The 22,751-nt window shown below is 41.4% G+C and overlaps 1 protein-coding gene across 2 annotated transcripts; it reads right to left on the bottom strand.

The window, feature by feature from the left end:
• Positions 1-1,106: 1,106 nt before the first annotated feature.
• On the bottom strand, positions 1,107-22,686 carry LOC139409410 (inositol polyphosphate-5-phosphatase F). 2 transcript variants are annotated; one of them, XM_071154541.1, is made up of 20 exons: positions 22,342-22,686; positions 20,252-20,332; positions 19,139-19,275; positions 17,946-18,074; positions 17,540-17,725; positions 17,262-17,318; positions 16,766-16,964; positions 16,349-16,528; positions 15,961-16,028; positions 12,759-12,883; positions 12,522-12,599; positions 12,258-12,378; positions 11,878-12,006; positions 5,120-5,237; positions 4,545-4,743; positions 4,241-4,312; positions 4,067-4,140; positions 3,656-3,784; positions 3,425-3,512; positions 1,107-3,081 (listed from the first exon to the last, which is right to left on the bottom strand). In XM_071154541.1, exons 1-20 carry the CDS (start codon positions 22,436-22,438, stop codon positions 1,947-1,949), a joined length of 3,402 nt encoding a protein of 1,133 aa, XP_071010642.1. In that variant the 5' UTR covers positions 22,439-22,686; the 3' UTR covers positions 1,107-1,946. The 2 variants fall into 2 exon arrangements, with proteins under 2 accessions (XP_071010642.1, XP_071010651.1); XM_071154550.1 differs by having other exon boundaries at positions 17,540-17,707.
• Positions 22,687-22,751: the final 65 nt, after the last annotated feature.

Genomic DNA, 22,751 nt, shown 5'->3' with positions numbered 1-22,751 from the left:
ATGTCAAATTGAAAATAAATAAATAAAATTTAAAAAAATTAACAAATGAATACAAATGTAATAACTAAAATATACCTGTTGCATAAGTATTCACCCCCTTTGTTTAGCGAAGCCTAAATTAGTTCAGGAGTAACATTTCGCTTAACAAATCACAATAAGTTACATGGACATTACTGTGTGAAATAATAGGGGATGTCATAATTTTTGTGTGACTACACCTTCCTCTTCCTCCCATGCAGTACATACAAGGTCTGTCAGTCAAGTATTGGATTTCAAGCACAGATTGAACTACAAAAGAACAGGGAGAAAGCCCCATAAAGAAGGGCCGTGATTGGTACATGGGTAACAATAACAAATCAGACATTGAATATCTCTCGAAGCATGGTCAAGTTAATACTGATGCTGTGGATGGTGTATTAAACCACCCAAACACATAAAATATACAGTCATCCTTCTGAACTGAGCTGCAGGACATGAGGGAAACTGCTCAGGGGATGTCACCATGGGGCCATTGGTGATTTTAAAACAGCTTCAGAATTGTTGTGATGTGAGGAAACGGATGGATTAATAACATTGTAGTGACTTCACAATAACGACCTAAATGACTGTGAAATGAATAATACAAATATTCCAAAACATACATTCTGTAAGCAATAAGGCACTAAAGTAATACTGCAAAAAAACAAACATAGCAAAGGAACACACTTTTTGACCTAAATGCAAAGCCTTATGTTTGGGGCAAAATCAACACCACATCACTAACTGCCTCCTTATTTTCAAGCATGGTGGTGGCTGCATCATGATATGGGTATGCTTGACATCGGCAAAGACTGGGAGTTTTTCCAGGATAAAAATAAACGGGATTGAGCTCAGCACATGCGAAATCCTAGAGGAAAACCTGGTTCAGCCTGCTTTACACCAGACACTGGGAGAGGAATTCACATTTCAGCTGAACAATCACCTACAACACAAGGCCAAATCTACACTGGAGTTGCTTAACAAGACAATGAATGTTCCTGGGTGGCCAAGTTACAGTTTGACTTCAATCTGCTTGAAAATCTATAGCAAGACTTGAAATTTGAAGATTTTTGAAAATAATTTTTAAAAAATGGGCAAATATTGCACAATCCAGGTGGGCAAAGCTCTTAGAGACTTACCCAAGACACAGCTGTAGGGTGAGTACTTATCAAATCAAGATATATTAGTGCTATATTTTACATTAATCTCAATGGAAATCTTTGACAAAGTATTTTGTGTAGATCGTTGACAAAAAAAAATACAATTAAATCAATTTTAATCCCACGTGTGTAACAAAATGTGAAGAAATCCAACGGGGATAAATATGTATGATAGGCACTGTACATACAGTACAATATTTACATATCAAAACAGTATACTCTAACCGGAGTTCTTGTACCTTGATTAAGTCCTACCTTGGTACATTTCCAATATCGGTAGGGAAAAACTCGGCAACACTGATTCTACAAGCAGTTTGCTTTCTTATTAGGGGACTATCTAACATGGAGCTGCCCTTTGAAAATTCTGAGAAAAATTGTCAAAAACTTGTACTTCTTTTGGTAACAGAGCTATAAACTAGGCCTATTATCACAAATGCCAAATTGGTGCACTGCACATATGGGATCACCAAAATGATAAATCCAGAGCTTGCCTCTCAACGTATTACCTGCCTTAGTTATTACCAATAGCCTGACATGCAAATATATCTGGAAAATCTCTCGAAAGGAAATGCAACAGGATTAAGGACTCTGTCATATAGAGCTGGAGTATTATACACACACTACACAACACTGGCTGTAAACATGGTCATGTCAACTATAGAGGAAATTGAAGAGTGGGGTTCTTAGCCGAGTCAGCTTACGCTACTGTACTGGAAGTCACATAGAAACTGTACAAAAACCTGCTTAGAGGCTACAACTTGGGAAGTGCTAGATCTGTATGATCCTGGTCTGGCACTGTGTAAACATTGCCTTCAGCTCGTTCTCTTGGGTCTCGTTTAGAGTGGCCATTTCTGGCTCTGGGCTCTTCTGCACCTTCGCCACAGCAAAGTTGATGCCTTGGGTGAGTCCAGCTTGGGTCAGGCTGGCCACCTGCACCATGGAGCTCTTGATCTTGGCAAAGGGGGAGACCACGCGACTGCCGTTGCTGTCGGCGGGTGAGGGGCCCAGGCTGCCCTCCATGTGAGAGCCCAGGCTCCTCTGGGAGCTGCCGGAAGCTGCAGAGATGGGCTTCTGGACGGTCAGGAGATTGGGGCCGGAGGCAACATCTAGCTGGGACGGCCTGGGAGGGAGCTGGAGCTCCTCCTCCTGCTGATCTGAACCTGGGTGTTTGTCTGGGGCCAAGGGGCCTTTAGCATGTGGAGGGACTTGTGGGTTCTGTGTGGGGAGGCTACAAGCCACCTGCTCCCCAAACACCTCCACAGGTTTGGTCTGCGCGTCTTGGATGAATTGGTGGCAATAGGCATCAATTGGAGTTCCAAAGTCTATCAGGATGGCCTCCTCAGCCTCCGAGGTAGCCCCGGGGGACTGGTCTTCAGGACTGGCTAGAGCCGGAGCCTCCGGCTTACTGTTACTGTCGCAGCCAGTGACCCGGATGTTGAGCTCCACGCTGCCTCGACTGCCTAGTCGCGGAGCCGACGCCACGATGCCGCAGCTGGGCAGCACGTAGTCCACATTCTCCAAGGAGCTGGAGCGCAGTTGTTCGTCCGAGTTGTAGGAGTCCGAGTCTGATGACATCTCTGAGTGGTTGTCACAGAGGTCCTTCAGAGCCGGGCCGATGTTGGCCCCGTCCGACGTCTCCAAGCTGCTATCAGACTTCCAGAGGGTGACCCCCATGGTGGGTTTCAGAAAGTTCACCTTCACGTCCGGCTTGGTGGAGAAGGTGTTTCCCAGTCTCCCCTTGAAGGAGCCCATGTTGACGTTGGACTTCTTCACCCTCTGGTTGAGGGAGGAGAACTTGTTGAGGAGGAAGCTCTTGCCCTGAGCCAGACCCGAGCTGCCCAGGACCTGGTCTGGGTGTCTGCCCTGGATGCCCATGATGTCCTTGTGAGGTTTACTGTGCCTCCTGAAACAAATGGTTATATATATATATATATATATATATATATATATATATATATATATATATATATATATATATATATATATATATATATATATATATATAATAATAATCTAATTGACATTCATGATAAACAGAAGCCCTGGCTAGAAAATATTTTTATTTAAATGAAAGTTCAACAAAAATGAGTATTAGTATTTTAGCCAGGGCTTCTGTTTATCATGTACATCCATGACAATGAGATATTTTTGGAAAACATGTGTAAAAGGGATAATATAGACATACTGAACTGCAAGAGAAGAATATTCTGAAGATCTAGATAGAGTGATAATGTATTCCAACTCACCTCTCCAGTTTATTTTCAACCACCTGTAGGTCAAGTCCCATGGCTTGCTTAGTTAGGCGAAGCATCTCTGCGATGCACTGCAACGTGTCTGAAATAAAATGAATAATTCCCACAAAGGCTGTCAGGATAAGGATTGTTTTTGAGATATACGGGCAGTGCGCTTCCAATCTACCAGGTTTTATTCATGGTCGACTAGTTTTATGCTGACAGTTTAATGAAATCTTCCCATACCTTTACCATCATCCTCAGGATTCCTTGTGAGGGCCCTTAGTGTGTGAAAATAACCACTTGTCTCCCCATTATTATAGTGTAGACGCATACAGCAGAATTTGGGCTTCCCGAACAGAGTGGGTTCTGGGCCTACAAAAGAACACATAGGACATGTTGTGAGCTTTATTCATGAGTAACTAAGATGTTTGTGGAAAATAAAAATTGTAGAAGAAAAAAAATAAAAAAATAAAAAAATAAAAAAAGAGTAGTTGCATCATTCAGAATTTGTGTTCAATAATGAAAACCATGTCTATAGTGTGTGCTTAGTAGCTTTACAGTGTAAAATAAATCATGAAGCTGTGAAGGACTCAGATCCGGTCTACATTTTGGAAAATTCACTTGGTGGAGTTAAATTCTCCTAGAAACATTCACCTATTTCAATCTTTTCCAAACCCTCTAAGTTGAGGCGTTGGTACTGATTGACTTTGTCAGCTTCCTCATCATAACTGTAAAAACAAAAGCAAATAAACAGAATTATATAAGGAACAGCTAAAATACATGTAATTGACTCTCTATTACTGTTCTGTAAAAAATACAGGCACTTACTAGGCAACGTAATATGCACTGTTGGATAGCAGCAGAAGAACATCCACATCCTTGCTGGTTGCATCAATAAGGCTGATGAGGAGAAACATTTGCTTTCCACATTAACAATTTATTGAGGAATAAACACTTTCAAGGTGTTGATTTTGAAGGGTGTCCTTAATTACCCCTGAGGGGATAAATAAAGTTGAACTGAACTGAGCTAGCTAACAAAGTGTTGGGAGAACAAACTACGAGAGCAAGCTCTTCGAAAGGATTTCAGTGTTAAAGGTTAGAGTTTTGATTTATAGATTGTTCCAGCACTAACCTCATGTCACAGTCGATAAGGGCCCAGCCCCCATGGAACTTCTCATCGTCGGGCAGCAGCAGCTGCATGTAGGTCTGCAGCAGGAGGCTGACCTGCTCCTGGGTTACTCTCTGGCTCTCCTGCTCCTTCTCCTCATGCTCCTTCTCCTTACTGAAGATGGAGTATAGGTCCTCCGTCACAGGATGCCCCATCATCAGATCTGGAGAGAGGAGGTTGAAGAACGAGGACGGTCGAGTCACACTTTTGAGACTAAAACTGATTAGGACTGAATCATTGTTTTGAGACGGAGGGTGGAATCCATTTTGATAACACTTTACTGTACTTACAGCCTGCCGGCATAATGCATTTTAACTTGTTATAATCGTATATGAACCTGTGTCTTATAATAAGGCTCATAATATGTTATGTCTGTCCGTGTTTTATATTTAACTGGCTATTGATATTTAGTCAGGATCATTATGAGATATTAAGACATAAGGGGGTCATACATATTCATGTCTTAGAACGAATCCCAACTGCATCATAAAGCATTATAACCGCAGGCTTTAAGTAAAGTATTACAGGTATTTCCTTACCAATCACTGCTTGTCTGTATGCGTCCCTGAAGCGGTTCAGATAGTAACGGTTGGCTGAGTTCACGCCATCTTTCATCACCCCGGCCAGTTTTCTCTCCCCCGTTCTGGTGAAGTCTCCCTTTATAAAATGGATTACAGACAGAGCATGTTAAAAAACAAGCAAGATATTAGAGTCACCGTCTGATCTCTTTTATACTCTTCCTGACTTAGGGCTGTGTCGAGTAAACATTGTTCAATTTTCCCCTTTTCAGTCTGCACAACAATTGCCTTAAAGCCCAATGCAGCCATTTTTATATCAATATAAAACCATTTCTAGGTATCAATATGTGTACTAGTTTTCCATGAAAAAAATGGGCAAAAATTGTTTGTTTTTTGCAAAAACATTTTCTTAAACAAATATTTAGCTAGGACTGTCTGGGAGTGGTCTGAATGGGAAAGGCCAAACAAAAAAAAAGAGCAGTTATTGGCAGAGAGGTTTGGAACTCTTTACTATTGGTCTATTAACCAATTTCCCGCCTGGTTGATGTCCCTACGCAAGCCGAGAATTTACGCCCAATCAAAACGGGCTAATTAGAAAGTCCCATGTAGATTTGATTTATTTTCAACCAGCAACTATCAAGAAAATAACACTGATCGAAAAGTCACACTTTTACAGTCTTAGTTTCATCCGCTGTTGTACAATATGATACAAAACACAGGTAAAACTGAATTTTGACTGCACTAGGCTTTTAAGTTAAACCAGAACAAATAGCTTTTCATGCGACTGCCTTTAAAAAAAAAAGTTTATTCCCTTAAGAACAGCCTTTATCAGCAGTGTTTTCCACAAGTATATGGAGCAACCAGCCAAATAGAAAAACTAGCCAGCCAGGATCCCCCGGCTATGAATTTTATGGCCGAACAAGCCAAATTTTGGTGGCCTTGGGTACATCCTAATGCCTTGATTCCATCCGAAATACACAGTTAAATTATTGAACACTTTATTTGGCTCTCGAGTGGCGCAGTGGTCTAAGGCACTGCATCTCAGTGCAAGAGGAGTCACTACAGTCCCTGGGTCGAATCCAGGCGGAATCACATCCGGCCGTGATTGGGAGTACCATAGGGCGGCGCACAATTGGCCCAGCATTGTCCGGGTTTGGGAGGGGCAGGCCATCATTGTAAAAAATAATTTGTTCTTAACTGACCTTCCATAGGTAAATAAAGGTTAAATACATTTTTTAAATTTTATTTAGTTTGTTGCAGTATTGTGTTTGGAATTCCAGAAAATGTATGAATGTTTTTTTTAATGGGATATAGTCTAGGCCTATATGATCAGGACTATTTTCTAAGTAAGAGAACATCACACCTTTAACTTGTCTTCTCTTGAAATTAAAGAATTTTACTGTAAGATATGAATAGACAATTACTTTTGTTCTTCAAATTATGTATTTTATTAAAACAGAACAGTACGTAGGCCAAATTTTCTTGAAAAAATAAAAGGTTACATTTAAAAAAAAAAATCTAAAATTGTGTGATGGGCACTTTTTCAAATGGAGAAATAACCCAAAACAGAACAGATGCTCAATTAAATTCTGGGTCTACAGTTTAAGTCGGAAGTTTACATACACCTTAGCGAAACACATTCAAACTCAGTTTTTCACAATTCCTGACATTTAATCCTAGTAAAAATTCCCTGTCTTAGGTCAGTTAGGATCACCACTTTATTTTAAGAATGTGAAATGTCAGAATAATAGTAGAGAGAATGATTTATTTCAGCTTTTATTTATTTCACCACAGTCCCAGTGGGTCAGAAGTTTACATACACTCAATTAGTATTCGGAAGCATTGCCTTTAAATGGTTTAACTTGGGTCAAACGTTTCAGGTAGCCTTCCACAAGCTTCCCACAATAAGTTGGGTGAATTTTGGCCCATTCCTCCTGACAGAGCTGGTGTAACAGAGTCAGGTTTGTAAGCCTCCTTGCTTGCACACGCTTTTTCAGTTCTGCCCACACATTTTCCATGGGATTGAGGTCAGAGTGTTGCGATGGCCACTCCAATACCTGAACTTTGTTGTCCTTAAGCCATTTGCCATAACTTTGGAAGTATGCTTGGGGTCATTGTCAATTTGGATGACCCATTTGCGACCAAGCTTGAACTTCCTGACTGATGTCTTGAGATGTTGCTTCAATATATCCACATATTTGTCCTCCCTCATGATGCCATCTATTTTGTGAAGTGCACCAGTCCCTCCTGCAGCAAAGCACCCCCACAACATGATGCTGCCAACCCAGTGCTTCACGGTTGGGGTGGTGTTCTTTGGCTTGCAAGCATTCCCCTTTTTCCTCCAAACATAACGATGGTCATTATGGCCAAACTGTTCTATTTTTGTTTCATCAGACCAGAGGACATTTCTCCAAAAAGTACGATCTTTGTCCCCATGTGCAGTTGAAAACCATAGTCTGGCTTTTTTGGAGCAGTGGCTTCTGCCTTGCTGACCGGCCTTTCAGGTTATGTCGATATAGGACTAGTTTTTACTGTGGATATAGATACTTTTGTACCCGTTTTCTCCAGCATCTTCATAAGGTCCTTTGCTGTTGTTCTGGGATTGATTTGCACTTTTCGCACCAAAGTACATTCATATCTAGGAATGAGTCTCCTTCCTGAGCGGTATGACAGCTGCGTGGTCCCATGGTGTTTATACTTGCGTAATATTGTTTGTTCAGATGAATGTGGTACCTTCAGGTGTACCTGTGGAGGTCTACAATTTTTTTTCTGAGGTCTTGGCTGATTTCTTTTGATGTTCCCATGATGTCAGGAAAGAGGAACTGAGTTTGAAGGTAGGCCTTAAAATATATCCACAGATACACCTCCAATTGACCCAAATTATGTTAATTAGCCTATCAGAAGCTTCTAAAGCAATGACATAATTTTCTGGAATTTTCCTAGCTGTTTAAAGGCACAGTCAAGTTAGTGTATGTAAACTTCTGATACACTGGAATTGTGATACAGTGAATTATAAGTGAAATGATCTGTCTGTAAACAATTGTTGGAAAAATTACTTGTGTCATGCACACAGTAGATGTCCTAACCGACTTGCCAAAACTATAGTTTGTTAACAAGAAATGTGTGGAGTGGTTGAAAAACAAGTTTTAAATGACTCCAACCGAAGTGTATGTAAACTTCTGACTTCAACTGTATGTGTTAAGAGATTATACGCCATTAGTTAAATTAGTGAAAAAATTTCCACAAGTGTTTGGAACTCTGAATTGCAGCATGTCATTTATAAAAAATTTAAATAAACACTTGTTTAACAACTGACCCAGATTTCTTCTTAAATAATCTTGTAAGTCTGCTGACTTACAGACTTCAAGCTTCCTTTTAAAGGAATTCTCTCAGCTATCTGCAATACAGGTATGATTGAAGCAGGTGTTAAAATGAAGCAGGCTTTGCTACACAGACTTCATATGAAAAATAAAAACGAGATCTTTAGTTTATTTGTCCTGATGCGATACCATGGACATATAAACTACTTGGTGTGATTTATGAATGGCAAGGATATACGAGATCGACTTTATTCAGTCAGTTCGAACACCACGTACAAACTAGTCAAGCTTGTTATTCATCAATCAAATCACAGTAAGCCGATATGAGCCAGCACTTCGTGGCAGCATAAGAAATACGCAAAAGGAAAATTAAAGTGCCAGAAAATAATAGGGTAAGTGGATTTTGATTCATCGTTACCACATTATATGGGACCTGCAAATTGACTCACACAGACGATAAAGGAGCATCATGCCTTCTCCGCCCGTGTAAATACATTTGACTGCAAACAGTTGAAGTCGGAAGTTTACATACACTCAGCTTGGAGTCATTAAAACTCGTTTTTCAACCACTCCACAAATTTCTTGTTAAACTATAGTTTTGGCAAGGCGGTTAGGACATCTACTTTGTTTACAGACAGAATATTTCACTGTATCAAAATTCCAGTGGGTCAGAAGTTTACATACACTAAGTTGACTGTGCCTTTAAACAGCTAGGAAAATTCCAGAAAATTATGTCATGGCTTTAGAAGCTTCTGATAGGCTCATTGACATCATTCGAGTCAATTGGAGGTGTACCTGTGGATGTATTTCAAGGCCTACCTTCAAACGCAGTGCCTCTTTGCTTGACATCATGGGAAAATCTAAAGAAATCAGCCAAGACCCCAGGAAAAATAATTGTAGACCTCCACAAGTCTGGTTCATCCTTGGAAGAAATTTCCAAACGCCTGAAGGTACCACAAACAATAGTACGCAAGTATAAACACCATGGGACCACCCAGCTGTTATTCCACTTAGGAAGGAGACACGTTCTGTCTCCTAGAGATGAACGTACTTTGGTGCGAAAAGTGCAAATCAATCCCAGAACAACAGCAAAGGGCCTTGTGAAGATGCTGGAGTAAACAGGTACAAAAGTATCTATATCCACAGTAAAACAAGTCCTATATCGACATAACCTGAAAGGCCACTCAGCAAGGAAGAAGCCACTGCTCCAAAACCGCCATAAAAAAGCCAGACTACGGTTTGCAACTGCACATGGGGACAAAGACCGTACTTTTTGGAGAAATGTCCTCTGGTCTGATGAAACAAAAATAGAACTGCTTGGCCATAATGACCATCGTTATGTTTGGAGGGAAAAGGGGAAGGCTTGCAAGCCGAAGAACACCACCACAACCGTGAAGCACTGGGGTGGCAGCATCATGTTGTGGGGGTGCATGCTGCAGGAGGGACTGGTGCACTTCATAAAATAGATGGCATCACGAGGGAGGAAAATTATGTGGATATATTGAAGCAACATCTCAAGACATCAGTCAGTCAGTCAAGCATGGTCGCAAATGACCCCAAACATACTTCCAAAGTTGTGGCAAAAGGGCTTAAGGACAACAAAGTCAAGGTATTGGAGTGGCCATCACAACACCCTGACCTCAATCCCATGGAAAATTTGTAGGCAGAACTGAAAAAGCGCGTGCGAGCAAGGAGGCCTACAAATCTGATTCAGTTACACCAGCTCTGTGAGGAGGAATGGGCCAAAATTCACCCAACTTATTCTGGGAAGCTTGTGGAAGGCTACCCCAAACGTTTGACCCAAACGTTTGACCCAAGTTTAGCAATTTACAGGCAATGCTACCAAATACTAATTGAGTGTATGTAAACTTCTGACCCACTGGGAATGTGATGAAAGAAATAAAAGCGGAAATAAATCAATACTATTATTCTGACATTTCACATTCTTAAAATAAAGTGGTGATCCTAACTGACCTAAGATACATAATTTTTACTAGGATTAAATGTCAGGAATTGTGAAAAACTGAGTTGAAATGTATTTGGCTATGGTGTATGTAAACTTCCCACTTCAACTGTGCATAGACACCCAGGTACCGGGAAAGACAGCAGACTGTCAAACCAGCAGTGTTTCCCTGTCATCCCTCACTTTGTGACTGACAGGCACCTGTCCTATCAATAGATCGCTGGAAGATGCATATCTTTCATTCTAGCCGGAGGGGGCTCGGAATACTTTTTTCCCCGGACTTCCGAAATAAAAAAATAAAAAAAGTAGGCTAGATAAGTTAGGTGGGAAAAGTATCCGGCAGAGTTTGACTTTGTAATCGACTGTATAGACGACAGCCAGGGCGCTAGTGGAAAACACTGATACAAGAACAAAAATGGTGAATCCCATAAATAATGTAGAAAATGTGCTTATCTTCACATGTTATGCCATGGTTATATATAATGCATTACCAGCTAATCTAAGCAGAAGACAAAATAAGAGTCTGGAGGACTATAAATTATTTTCGCCATCCTCCTGATGTACACTACCTTTCAAAGGTTTGGGGTCACTTAGAAATGTCCTTGTTTTTGTCCATTAACATAAAATTGATCAGAAAAACAGTGTAGACAGTGTTAATGTTGTAAATGACTATTGTAGCGGGAAACTGCAGATTAAAAAAAAAAAAAAAAAAAAGAATATCTACATAGGCCCATTATCAGCAACCACCACTGCTGTGTTCGCTAATCCAAGTCAATCATTTTCAAAGGCTAATTGATCATTAGAAAACCCTTTTGCAATTAAGTTAGCACAGCTGAAAACTGTTGTTTTAATTAAAGAAGCAATAAAACTGGCCTTCTTTTAGACTAGTTGAGTATCTGGAGCATCGGCATTTGTGGGTTCGATTACAGGCTCAAAATTGCCAGAAACAAAGACCTTTCTTCTGAAACTCGACAGTCTATTCTTGTTCTGAGAAATGAAGGCTATTCCATGCAAGAAATTTCCAAGAAACTGAAGAGCTCGTACAATGCTGCGTACTACTGCATTCACAGAACAGCGCAAACTGGCTCTAACCAGAATAGAAAGAGGAGTGGGAGGCCCCAGTGCACAACTGAGCAAGAGGACAAGTACATTAGTGTCTAATTTGAGAAACAGACACCTCACAAATCCTAAACTGGCAGCTTCATTAAATAGTACCCGTAAAAAACTAGTCTCATCGTCAACAGTGAAGAGGCGACCCGGGGACGCTGGCCTTCTTGTGAGGTGTCTGTTTCTCAAACTAAAAAAACAAGAACATTTCTCCCTGCAAATTGCAGAGGCCTCATATAATTGGTAGTTAAACAAGACTGGGCAAATATGTTTTATTACTCGATACATTTACCCAGGCAGCGAAGGCCTTCTGTGGAGAACCAAGACGGCATACTGTTGCAAGACGCAAACCTAATATTACCTTAAAACACACATGCAAATGATATTACCTTGAGGGCGGCCGTGCCGGCGTACTGTCTACTGATGGTGTCGCCGTTGTTGGCCCACATGACCTGGTAGATCCTGTAGCACTTGAGGGGCAGAGGCTGCTCAGGGGGCATCACACCCAGTTTCTTCAGCTGAGGGACACAGAGACATACAGTTAACCATCAGTCACCATGGACAGAGGTTGCCAGAGCACTGCACTTCCACTCAAAAGTAGAGGTGGTTTTTACATTTGGTCTTTCACCTTAATATTTCATCTGATATATATACCATGTGTCTAACCCAGAGACTTTAGTTCAAATCTGTATTAGAGCACTAGGAAATGCAATGTTATGACATCCTCAGCTTTAAGTTGACACGCGTTCAAAGTGGGGAGAAATCACACCTGTGCCTCCATTACAGCACGAGCGATGGAAGCCTGGACTACATTGGTCCTGTCCAGACAGTCCATGCAGTTCACCCGGAAAATGCCCTCCTGGTGGCAGATGACTCCTGCCTGGTCGACCCTGACAGAGGAGTATACACTGTGATGCATTGCATGGGGATATGGAGCCACATGCGCTATCGATTACTGATTAGTTGAGGATTTTTACTTGCATTAAAAGGAGTCTCTGTTGGGGTTTGGGATGACATACACTCACACACTTACCACCCCCATCTCATGTCTGCAATAATATCGGAGATGGCATCTGTCAGCGTTTGCACATTTTCAAACTTCATACCTCGACTGATGAGACAGAAGACCAATTAAATATATACAGGGGAAGTGCATACTATAATAAATAACAAGTATTGTAGTTTAAGTTATTCTTTCCTCATTTAGATTTACTTATTCGATTAAATTATCTGTGCTGTCAAGATTGTTTCTGTGCAGCAATTTTCTTACCAGTGCTCATGGAAGTCAAAAGAGACATATGTCAGGTTAGGATTGTTGTATAGAAGGACTTGTTTGAGATATGCATCGCCAATAATCTTCTCCCGCCCACTTTGATCCACTAAGTTAATGATGACCTGTCAAAACAGTTGTAAATTGCATCAACTTCACTATTTACGATAAGTCTTTATTTAGATACGTCTAAGTTCAATGAAAACTCAAACTTTGGCATTGATATTAACCCCCTTAGAGCCGATTGATGCACCAACCTAAGTGACATAACAAAAAAATCCCCATCCAAATCCGTTAGTTTAAGCTAGATATATCGTTTTTTTCAATACACCGCATCCGCCAGTATCACACTTCCACAGCGGTGAAAGGTGGCAGAGCTAGAGCGGTGTTTGTCAGACCATAAGACAAACTGGGTTGGCGCCCCTCCCCCCTTGGGTTGTGCCATGGCGGAGATCTTTGTGGGCTATACTCGGCCTTGTCTCAGGATGGTAAGCTGGTGGTTGAAGATATCCCTCTAGTGGTGTGGGGGCTGTGCTTTGGCAAAGTGGGTGGGGTTACAGTGCCTTGCGAAAGTATTCGGCCCCCTTGAACTTTGCGACCTTTTGCCACATTTCAGGCTTCAAACATAAAGATATAAAACTGTATTTTTTTTGTGAAGAATCAACAACAAGTGGGACACAATCATGAAGTGGAATGACATTTATTGGATATTTCAAACTTTAACAAATCAAAAACTGAAAAATTGGGCGTGCAAAATTATTCAGCCCCTTTACTTTCAGTGCAGCAAACTCTCTCCAGAAGTTCAGTGAGGATCTCTGAATGATCCAATGTTGACCTAAATGACTAATGATGATAAATACAATCCACCTGTGTGTAATCAAGTCTCCGTATAAATGCACCTGCACTGTGATAGTCTCAGAGGTCCGTTAAAAGCGCAGAGAGCATCATGAAGAACAAGGAACACACCAGGCAGGTCCGAGATACTGTTGTGAAGAAGTTTAAAGCCGGATTTGGATACAAAAAGATTTCCCAAGCTTTAAACATCCCAAGGAGCACTGTGCAAGCGATAATATTGAAATGGAAGGAGTATCAGACCACTGCAAATCTACCAAGACCTGGCCGTCCCTCTAAACTTTCAGCTCATACAAGGAGAAGACTGATCAGAGATGCAGCCAAGAGGCCCATGATCACTCTGGATGAACTGCAGAGATCTACAGCTGAGGTGGGAGACTCTGTCCATAGGACAACAATCAGTCGTATATTGCACAAATATGGCCTTTATGGAAGAGTGGCAAGAAGAAAGCCATTTCTTAAAGATATCCATAAAAAGTGTTGTTTAAAGTTTGCCACAAGCCACCTGGGAGACACACCAAACATGTGGAAGAAGGTGCTCTGGTCAGATGAAACCAAAATTGAACTTTTTGGCAACAATGCAAAACGTTATGTTTGGCGTAAAAGCAACACAGCTCATCACCCTGAACACACCATCCCCACTGTCAAACATGGTGGTGGCAGCATCATGGTTTGGGCCTGCTTTTCTTCAGCAGGGACAGGGAAGATGGTTAAAATTGATGGGAAGATGGATGGAGCCAAATACAGGACCATTCTGGAAGAAAACCTGATGGAGTCTGCAAAAGACCTGAGACTGGGATGGAGATTTGTCTTCCAACAAGACAATGATCCAAAACATAAAGCAAAATCTACAATGGAATGGTTCAAAAATAAACATATCCAGGTGTTAGAATGGCCAAGTCAAAGTCCAGACCTGAATCCAATCGAGAATCTGTGGAAAGAACTGAAAACTGCTGTTCACAAATGCTCTCCATCCAACCTCACTGAGCTCCAGCTGTTTTGCAAGGAGGAATGGGAAAAAATTTCAGTCTCTCGATGTGCAAAACTGATAGAGACATACCCCAAGCGACTTACAGCTGTAATCGCAGCAAAAGGTGGCGCTACAAAGTATTAACTTAAGGGGGCTGAATAATTTTGCACGCCCAATTTTTCAGTTTTTGATTTGTTAAAAAAGTTTGAAATATCCAATAAATGTCGTTCCACTTCATGATTGTGTCCCACTTGTTGTTGATTCTTCACAAAAAAATACAGTTTTATATCTTTATGTTTGAAGCCTGAAATGTGGCAAAAGATCGCAAAGTTCAAGGGGGCCGAATACTTTCGCAAGGCACTGTATATCCTTCCTGTTTGGCCCTGTCCGGGGGTGTCCTCGGATGGGGCCACAGTGCCTCCTGACCCCTCCTGTCTTAGCCTCCAGTATTTATGCTGCAGTAGTTTGTGTGTCGGGGGGCTAGGGTCAGTTTGTTATATCTGGAGTACTTCTCCTGTCCTATTCAGTGTCCTGTGTGAATTTAAGTGTGCTCACTCTAATTCTCTCTTTCTCGGAGGACCTGAGCCCTAGGACCATGCCTCAGGACTACCTGACATGATGACTCCTTGCTGTCCCCAGTCCACCTGGCCGTGCTGCTGCTCCAGTTTCAACTGTTCTGCCTTATTATTATTGGGCCATGCTGGTCATTTATGAACATTTGAACATCTTGGCCATGTTCTGTTATAATCTCCACCCGGCAAAACCAGAAGAGGACTGGCCACCCCACATAGCCTGGTTCCTCTCTATGTTTCTTCCTAGGTTTTGGCCTGTCTAGGGAGGTTTTCCTAGCAACCGTACTTCTACACCTGCATTGCTTGCTGTTTGGGGTTTTAGGCTGGGTTTCTGTACAGCACTTTGAGATATCAGCTGATGTACGAAGGGCTATATAAATAAATTTGATTTGATAAGACATCCTGAAAATTGTTCTTCTCATATAAACGTCCGAATGGTTTGACCTACAAAACTATTATGATCCCTCTATGGAAAGGGGAGACTCTGACCCCGACAAGTATCATGGGACTCATCTGAAAGTAACCGGTAGGGTTTAAAAAACAAAACAAATGAAAGTATGAAGGCCATTTTGTGCCTACCCCAAAAAAGGGGGTAAATATCTGACACCTCAAAACCTTGTTTATGATTTTTTTTTATTTTTTATTTTATTTAAAGGGGTTCTAAAATTCAAAATCAAAAAGCTAAACGATCCAAAGTATAACCATCTTAAAACAATTCCATGTCAGTTTAGCACCCCCCTCCTCCCCCAATGTCTTAGACTCTAAAGATTTAAAGTAATGCCGATGTTATCTGGCAGATGCTTCTCACCTGCTTCTTGTAAAGGTTGAGCTGTTCATCAAAGTGAGCAGCAAAGTAAGGAATTGTCTCCTTCTCTCCTGACAAATCAGACAGTACATTGTAAGGAAAACAATCCCTGTCATACAGACGACCTAAAAAAAAAGTAATCTGGAAATTGCACATAAACTCAACAAGTAGTGATGATTATAAAGGGGAAAGTATACGATGACGGGGGTCACGTGCTTTCGTTTTAGCTTGCCCAGTGTCCTGGACGGGCAGAGTTAGCACATTTAAGACCATTCCATTAGCTCTGAAAAGAAAACTCCACCCCCCCCCCACAAGGGGGACAGGGCGTGCTTAAAACGAACACACCCATTATTCCCCAATTCTTCTTTTGGATTGGAAATATCCCGCTGACCTTTCTCCAGCCGAGGCCTGGGGTTGTAGCGGTAGCCTGCTTGGCTCCAGAAGACGGGCACCGAGCCACGACTCTGCACAAAGGACAGCGAGTGGTTGTGCACGTGGATCAGCTGCTCGGTCTCCACAAAGTTAGCCACGTGGCCATCTGTGTCCACCCCTCTGCGTTTGTACCGCATCCCTTTTGGGAGAAGAAAACTAGGATCATTCATTCCCCCCTCCAATGACCTTAACTGGCTTAAGTTATGTGAGAACGTAATGTTTTCTCTGACATTTTAAGTAAGTTGAAGAGAAAATATTGTTTATTAATCATCAAGTAATTCAAGTTCTATTTAAGAAAAAGGTACAAATCTGCTTATTAAACTGTTGCAATTCGAACCTAGCAATTTGGCCATGACCTTTGACCTCTGTATTGTACCTGCACGGTGGCGACTGCGGCGGGAGATGAGGGCCACGGTGAAGCGCGGGTGGATGTCGTCCACGCAGGTGAGCTCCTGGAGCGGCGTGTCGGGGCTGTTCTTCTCCTCATCTGGACTCTCGTTGTAGTTCACCACCAGCTCCTCCACTTGCACAAAGCCCTGGATGATGGGCGTCACCCAGAAGTCCACCTCTGGAACCTGCAACACAACAAGAAAAGTTACAAACTCTATACAGTGATGCCAAATGTAGATGTATAAAGAGGGAATTCAGTAGTTCAGTATATATAATTAACATAACATTTCAATCACTCCAATAATAGCTGCCACTAAGCTTTTCCTTGCTAAAACATTTCCCTATTGTTCAAACAGGGTTTTGCAGAAGTGACTCTGCCACACTAGTGCACTATGACCATCAGCACTCTTATACCTGAACATTGACAAATTGATATCTAGTCAATCCATTCCTGTCAAAAACAGTCTTGAAATTCATCAAACCTGCAGATCGATGAGCTCCTGGACCATGTGTTTGTTCCAGAAGAATCTGTCATCCACCTTGAAGAGGAAAATAACTTATCAGTCGAGCATAATTGCTTAATTTGACTTGTCGAAGTGCAGTTAAACTACTGATCTTAAAGACAGAAAATATATGTGTGGTTTAATACTACTGTACTTAAACCAGGCATCTCAAAGTGGCGACCCAATTTAATGCGGCATTTTAGTAAATGTCTCAGTTAATGCGACTTGTGTCCTCAGAGTATATATATATTCCTAACCTGCTTCCATAGGGGCAAGTTTGACTTTTCTGTGTCTCCCTGCCGCTGCACAGTGTTGGTGAGGTCATAGGTCATGCTGTAGTAGAAGGAATCAGAGTCCATGAATATCTTGTACAGCTCATCGAGCAGCCGCCTCTCGAGACGCTCCTTTTCTTTGTTTTCCTTGACCTGAAAGGCAGGGGAATACTGGGTGGTGGGCATGGACAGGGATGGTATTAAATTGTCAAAATAAAAAATATGGAAAGGAAAAAATGTAAATGAACAACAAAAAAACTGTATACTGTCCAATTTACAAAAAAAATGGACTAGTGTAAAAACAGCAAATGTACCAATTCCAAAATGTACAACTGGTGTGTAAGATGATAATACATGGGATATCTGAGCACAGTACTAAACATTATTTTACCTTTTTCTTCGTGGGAGCCCCAACATTAGACTTGATCTGACTCAGAGTTTTCATCAGGAACTTCGACTCATCTGGAGACTGTGCCAGCTTCTCTGGTTTGTCGATCCCAAAGTGATGCTTCTTACAAAGCTGAAAGAGAAGCAGACTTTCTTTCTATCCCACTTTCTATGAAATTGTACGATGTTAAGATACCAGCGTCATCTTCCGCTATATCGATACTTAACAGGATTTTAAATATGAACTCTGGGAAATAACTCACTTTTAACCCATTTGAAGGCATTACCATTCATTCAGTTCAGATTAGGCTAATTGAGCATACCAAAGCATTTTGATATTAAACTTCCTTATAATTGAGTGCATGATGAAAGTATTCCAAATATATGTAAATGTATGTAGAGGGAATGATAGACAATCGGGAATATACTTGTGGACAAGTCTAAAAGGTTGAATGACAGCTAATCGGTATGGTATCTGTGGGTTAATTGGGTCTCAATGAGTTTTCTAGCTAATTAAATCAATTCAAATCTACCAAAAAATAAAATAAAAAAAACAGTCAACAACATCCAAAACTAGTGGTTCATAAAACTTTCTCTAAACACAACTTCACAGGGCTACTGAATTCCTATCCTAGACGGGGTGGAATAATCATTCTGTGGTATGGACAGTATGAGCACAGGGCTATGTTCTAAAAACATACCGGAGAAACGATTATCCAACACATCCCGTTCTCTGGAAATGTTTCACTTACTTCCTCATCATCTTTATCCGTATATGTATCATCATCATCATCATCATCCTGGCTCACCTGTAAGACTGGCATCTAAGCAAAATCCCGATTCCTCCGAGATCAAAATAACACTATTGTGATATCCATCTTAAAAAGTGATTAATTGGTAGCGACTCAAGGTATCAATCAAAACAGGGCAATCGAGACACTTTACTAGAAACATGGAAATGCAATCATAAAATGTAAAACAACTAAAGCTAGCCTAGACGATAGCGATAGCGATGGTTTTCATTACATCTCATGACTGTAGCCTAGATTTAAAAAGGAGACTAAAGTAGCCACTGGTGTGCTATTGTAATGTGTTAACTGCTGCGTGTGTAAACTGCATAAAAAGGCCCAAAACTACTTGAGTGCTCAGGGATCCATAAAGCGCCCAGATAAAACAGGCCTCATCACAGTCTCTCACCTCCAGCTCCAGATCCAGAGGCTCTTCCTCAGACAGAGGAATGACAGCTATCTTGGTGATCTTGTAGACTTTGTGGTCACCTGGCATCTGGCCAACAAGCACTTTCTGACGGATCAGTATGAGACCCAGAGGAAGATCTGCCAACAGAAAGGGGTAAAGGATATGTCATCACAGGCACAGAATTACACACATTCCGATAGGTGTGACTACATCGGCTGTTCTCTCTCTCTCACAGTCTCTCAGTCTCATGTGGTGGTGAAACGGGGCATCTGGCTAAGCGAACTGAAATTTCACCCATGAAAATGCACGGTTTGTTAGAATCAAAAGTATTTGCATGCTGTTCTCTTCTAAAAACCTATGTATTATGTAGGTTTCCGAATACATTTGCTTTGCCTTTTTATGCATTATCTTGGCCAGGTCACAGTTGTAAATGTGAACTTGTTCCCAACTGGCCTACCTGGTTAAATAAAGGGAAAAAATGAACAAACTTCCAACACTGACTGCTTTAAGCATTATCAAGTCAAACGGACATTTATTTAAGATAATCTACAAGAACTTGTTTACCAACTCATCGACTGACTCATCTTTCACAGTTATGTCTCAGTCCTTTTCCTCAAATCATTTAGCACACCTTTGTGAGTGTAAATAAAGACTGCATAAACAACATAAGAAAATACTTGGCATTTCTGAGGACTGAGGCTCTTCCTACAATTAATCCAAAACCTCATTAAGGCAATAGAATGATCCAGTAATCCTGGGTGTTTTCACGATGAGTCGCCCCAAAAGCATCTACCGCACAAACATTACTCATACTAGCCTGTAGCCAAGCCCCAGGGCTAGCCTAGGGCTACATTCTAGGGCTTGTTAGGGGGATTTGTGTTGTGTATTTGAGGACCACTGATGAGGTTTGAAAGCTATAAAACAAAAAGTGCAAGCTAATAAGAACAGAAGGCATGGTTTCAGAGAATAAAGGTACAGTTGTGGCCATATTGTGCAAGGGGGCCACACAGCGCAACATTTCAAAGCATGCGTACATGTCAAATCACGTCTCAAATGATCCAGTTGTGTCAAATGTTGGCACTTGTAGCACAAGGCCCACACCATTTCACTTACCTGTATGAAGTTGTATTTTCCCGACGAGACCCTCAACCAGGCCTAAACACGTTGGGTTCCAAGCTAACAGCAGGTCTGTTGCTGAAATAACATAGAGAAGAGACAATCAGAGAAAATAAAGACTTGTGGAGTGGACACAAAGCAAAGACATGTTCTAAGAGAAATTGCTCTACACACTAAGAGCAATGAAGCAGTTTGATGATAGTTGATGGATTGCGGCCTAAATATTTACATTCCACACATGGCTGTTGACAATTTCGCTCCGCCTTCCATGCTAGGCTTGGACTGAGGGTATCTGTTTGTACTGTTAGGAATCATAGAGCATCACCGGTATGCACTCAGTAGCTAGCTAATACTGTCTGCAGCCAAGTTCAGAAGTATTTACTGCATCAAGAGATTATTCACAGAGCTCAAAAAGACATGTGTTATCAATTGGGTAGAATAGTACAAATGATGTAGAGAATACACAACCATTTCTTTGCCTCTGAAACAGAGGTATGAAAACCAGGTCACAGAGGATCACAGGCCTTGGATGGGAACCTAGCTAGTGTGAGTTTCCATTCTTTAAAAAAATATAGTGAGGTAACATGATGCACTGGGGCATGACGACATCACTGCCAAATGACTACATCACAGCTAGCCTACAAAAGAAACTGACTGATGCTGCTGACTAAAACGGTTTATAACAGAAAACTAGACTTCAACTGCTTGACACACCCTTGACGAGTTGAGTCATGAATGGGCGACAAAGAGGGTGGAGAGTGAAGAACATCTAGGCAGCTCAGACAATAACTCTTCCTGTTTCATGGAGCCAGAGAACTCTGTGTACCGGCCTCAGCATTGGAGACCGGGCAGGGTGGTGGAAAATAAGGGCTGCCCCTACATACCTCTCTCTGTTTGTTCATGATACAGACACGCTACAGTACATTAGAGCAAAACTCAACCATAGATGTTCAGAAGTGTATTGTGGAAATTCCTGGCAGTGCTCGTGTCAACAGGTCCAATGAGGAGTAGAAACTCTTTTCCAATTAAATAATGGAAGAGCGGTGCAACCCAAACCTGTTCAGGCTGGCTGCACACCCATGTGACCTCAGCCAGCCCACAGGGTACTCATTCACATCAATACACAATGGCTGCTCCCTCTCCCAACTGCCTTTTTGTTACTACAGAAAGGCAAGCTTCACAGGCTCAGCTCGGAATTTTCCCAGCTTAACTCGTCACTGAGAAGAGGAGATGTTTTGACAAGACCCTTGGGGTGCAGGCCATGCTGGAGCAGAACAAGTCCAGCAAGGTAGTTTAGTGTGTAGCAGTGAGCAGCTAACTAGTCTGATTATGTGGAATCCAGCGTAAGGAAATAAGGAACCACTAGACCTGATGCTTAAGTGGTATTTCAGGAAATGAATGGTTAACCATGTAGCCACATGAATCTGTTAAATAAATCTTATGTAAAACGAATGGAGGGAAAAATTATGAGCCCTAACAGCTGTTTTGTTCAAAACTTCACTATTTAAATACTTTTTTTAAACATACGGAACAATGACATTATCATCTGCTTCCCGAATCATGGCTAGATTTGATTTGAATGGAACCCCTGCTGCTAAAACATTTTTACTGTCGCCCTCGAGCGTCTTAGCTCTGCACAACATCAGCATCACTTTGTCTGGTTATCCCGAATATCAGGTCAACGGGGCAGCACTCCTCATGAAAGTAGGGCAATAATAAAGAGGTAATAACTTGGCAGATAAGATAGCTAGACAATTCCATTACAATCAACAAAAAATGGAATGAAACGCACTGGAATTTAAGTACGGTGCGCTGTCCGAGCCACAGCTTCCTACAGAGCTGTCATTGTAAACGTGTATAGATAGCAGTGTTAACTTGGATAACAAAGACAACAAGCCAAGATGAAATTCTCATGCCGTGGGCTTGACATTGTAACTTAAATTATATCATTACAATGGCTCTGCTGCCCGAAAGATAGCTAACGTTAGATGATGTAGGTTAGCTATAAATAATAATAAATATATATATATATATATATAAACGTATTTTGCTTACCAGGTCTATATATATAAACGTATTTTGCTTACCAGGTCTGACATTCATGGTCCCATCTATTCGGCTACACCAAAGAGCATGATCGCCACTCTGGAGAATGTAATGGTCTTTGGCTTGAAACAGCTCCATTTTGACCGTGTATGTCTAAAACCTGTAAATATAATTGTGGTCGAAACCGGCTAGCTATCAGAGAAATGTTGCTGGCTGGCTAGCTAGCTAACGTAACGTTGTGTTAGCTAGCTAGCGTTGCTGACAGCACGTTGCCCTATCAAGTTAGCTAACGTTTGTTTTGGTTATTTGATATCGTAGTTCAAAAAGTAAGCATAGCGTAAATCAGGTGAGAAACTTCTTCAATGTGTGAAAATGTCGCTGGCTAATCATTTCCATTTTGAAGACCGACACTGTCAATTTCCTGCAGAAACAATCACACGTGACCTTATAT

Source organism: Oncorhynchus clarkii, chromosome 1, assembly GCF_045791955.1.
Source record: "Oncorhynchus clarkii lewisi isolate Uvic-CL-2024 chromosome 1, UVic_Ocla_1.0, whole genome shotgun sequence".
NCBI lineage: Eukaryota > Metazoa > Chordata > Actinopteri > Salmoniformes > Salmonidae > Oncorhynchus > Oncorhynchus clarkii.
The sequence above is the reverse complement of the archived record's forward strand: the minus strand, read 5'-3'. Positions and strand labels throughout refer to the sequence as shown.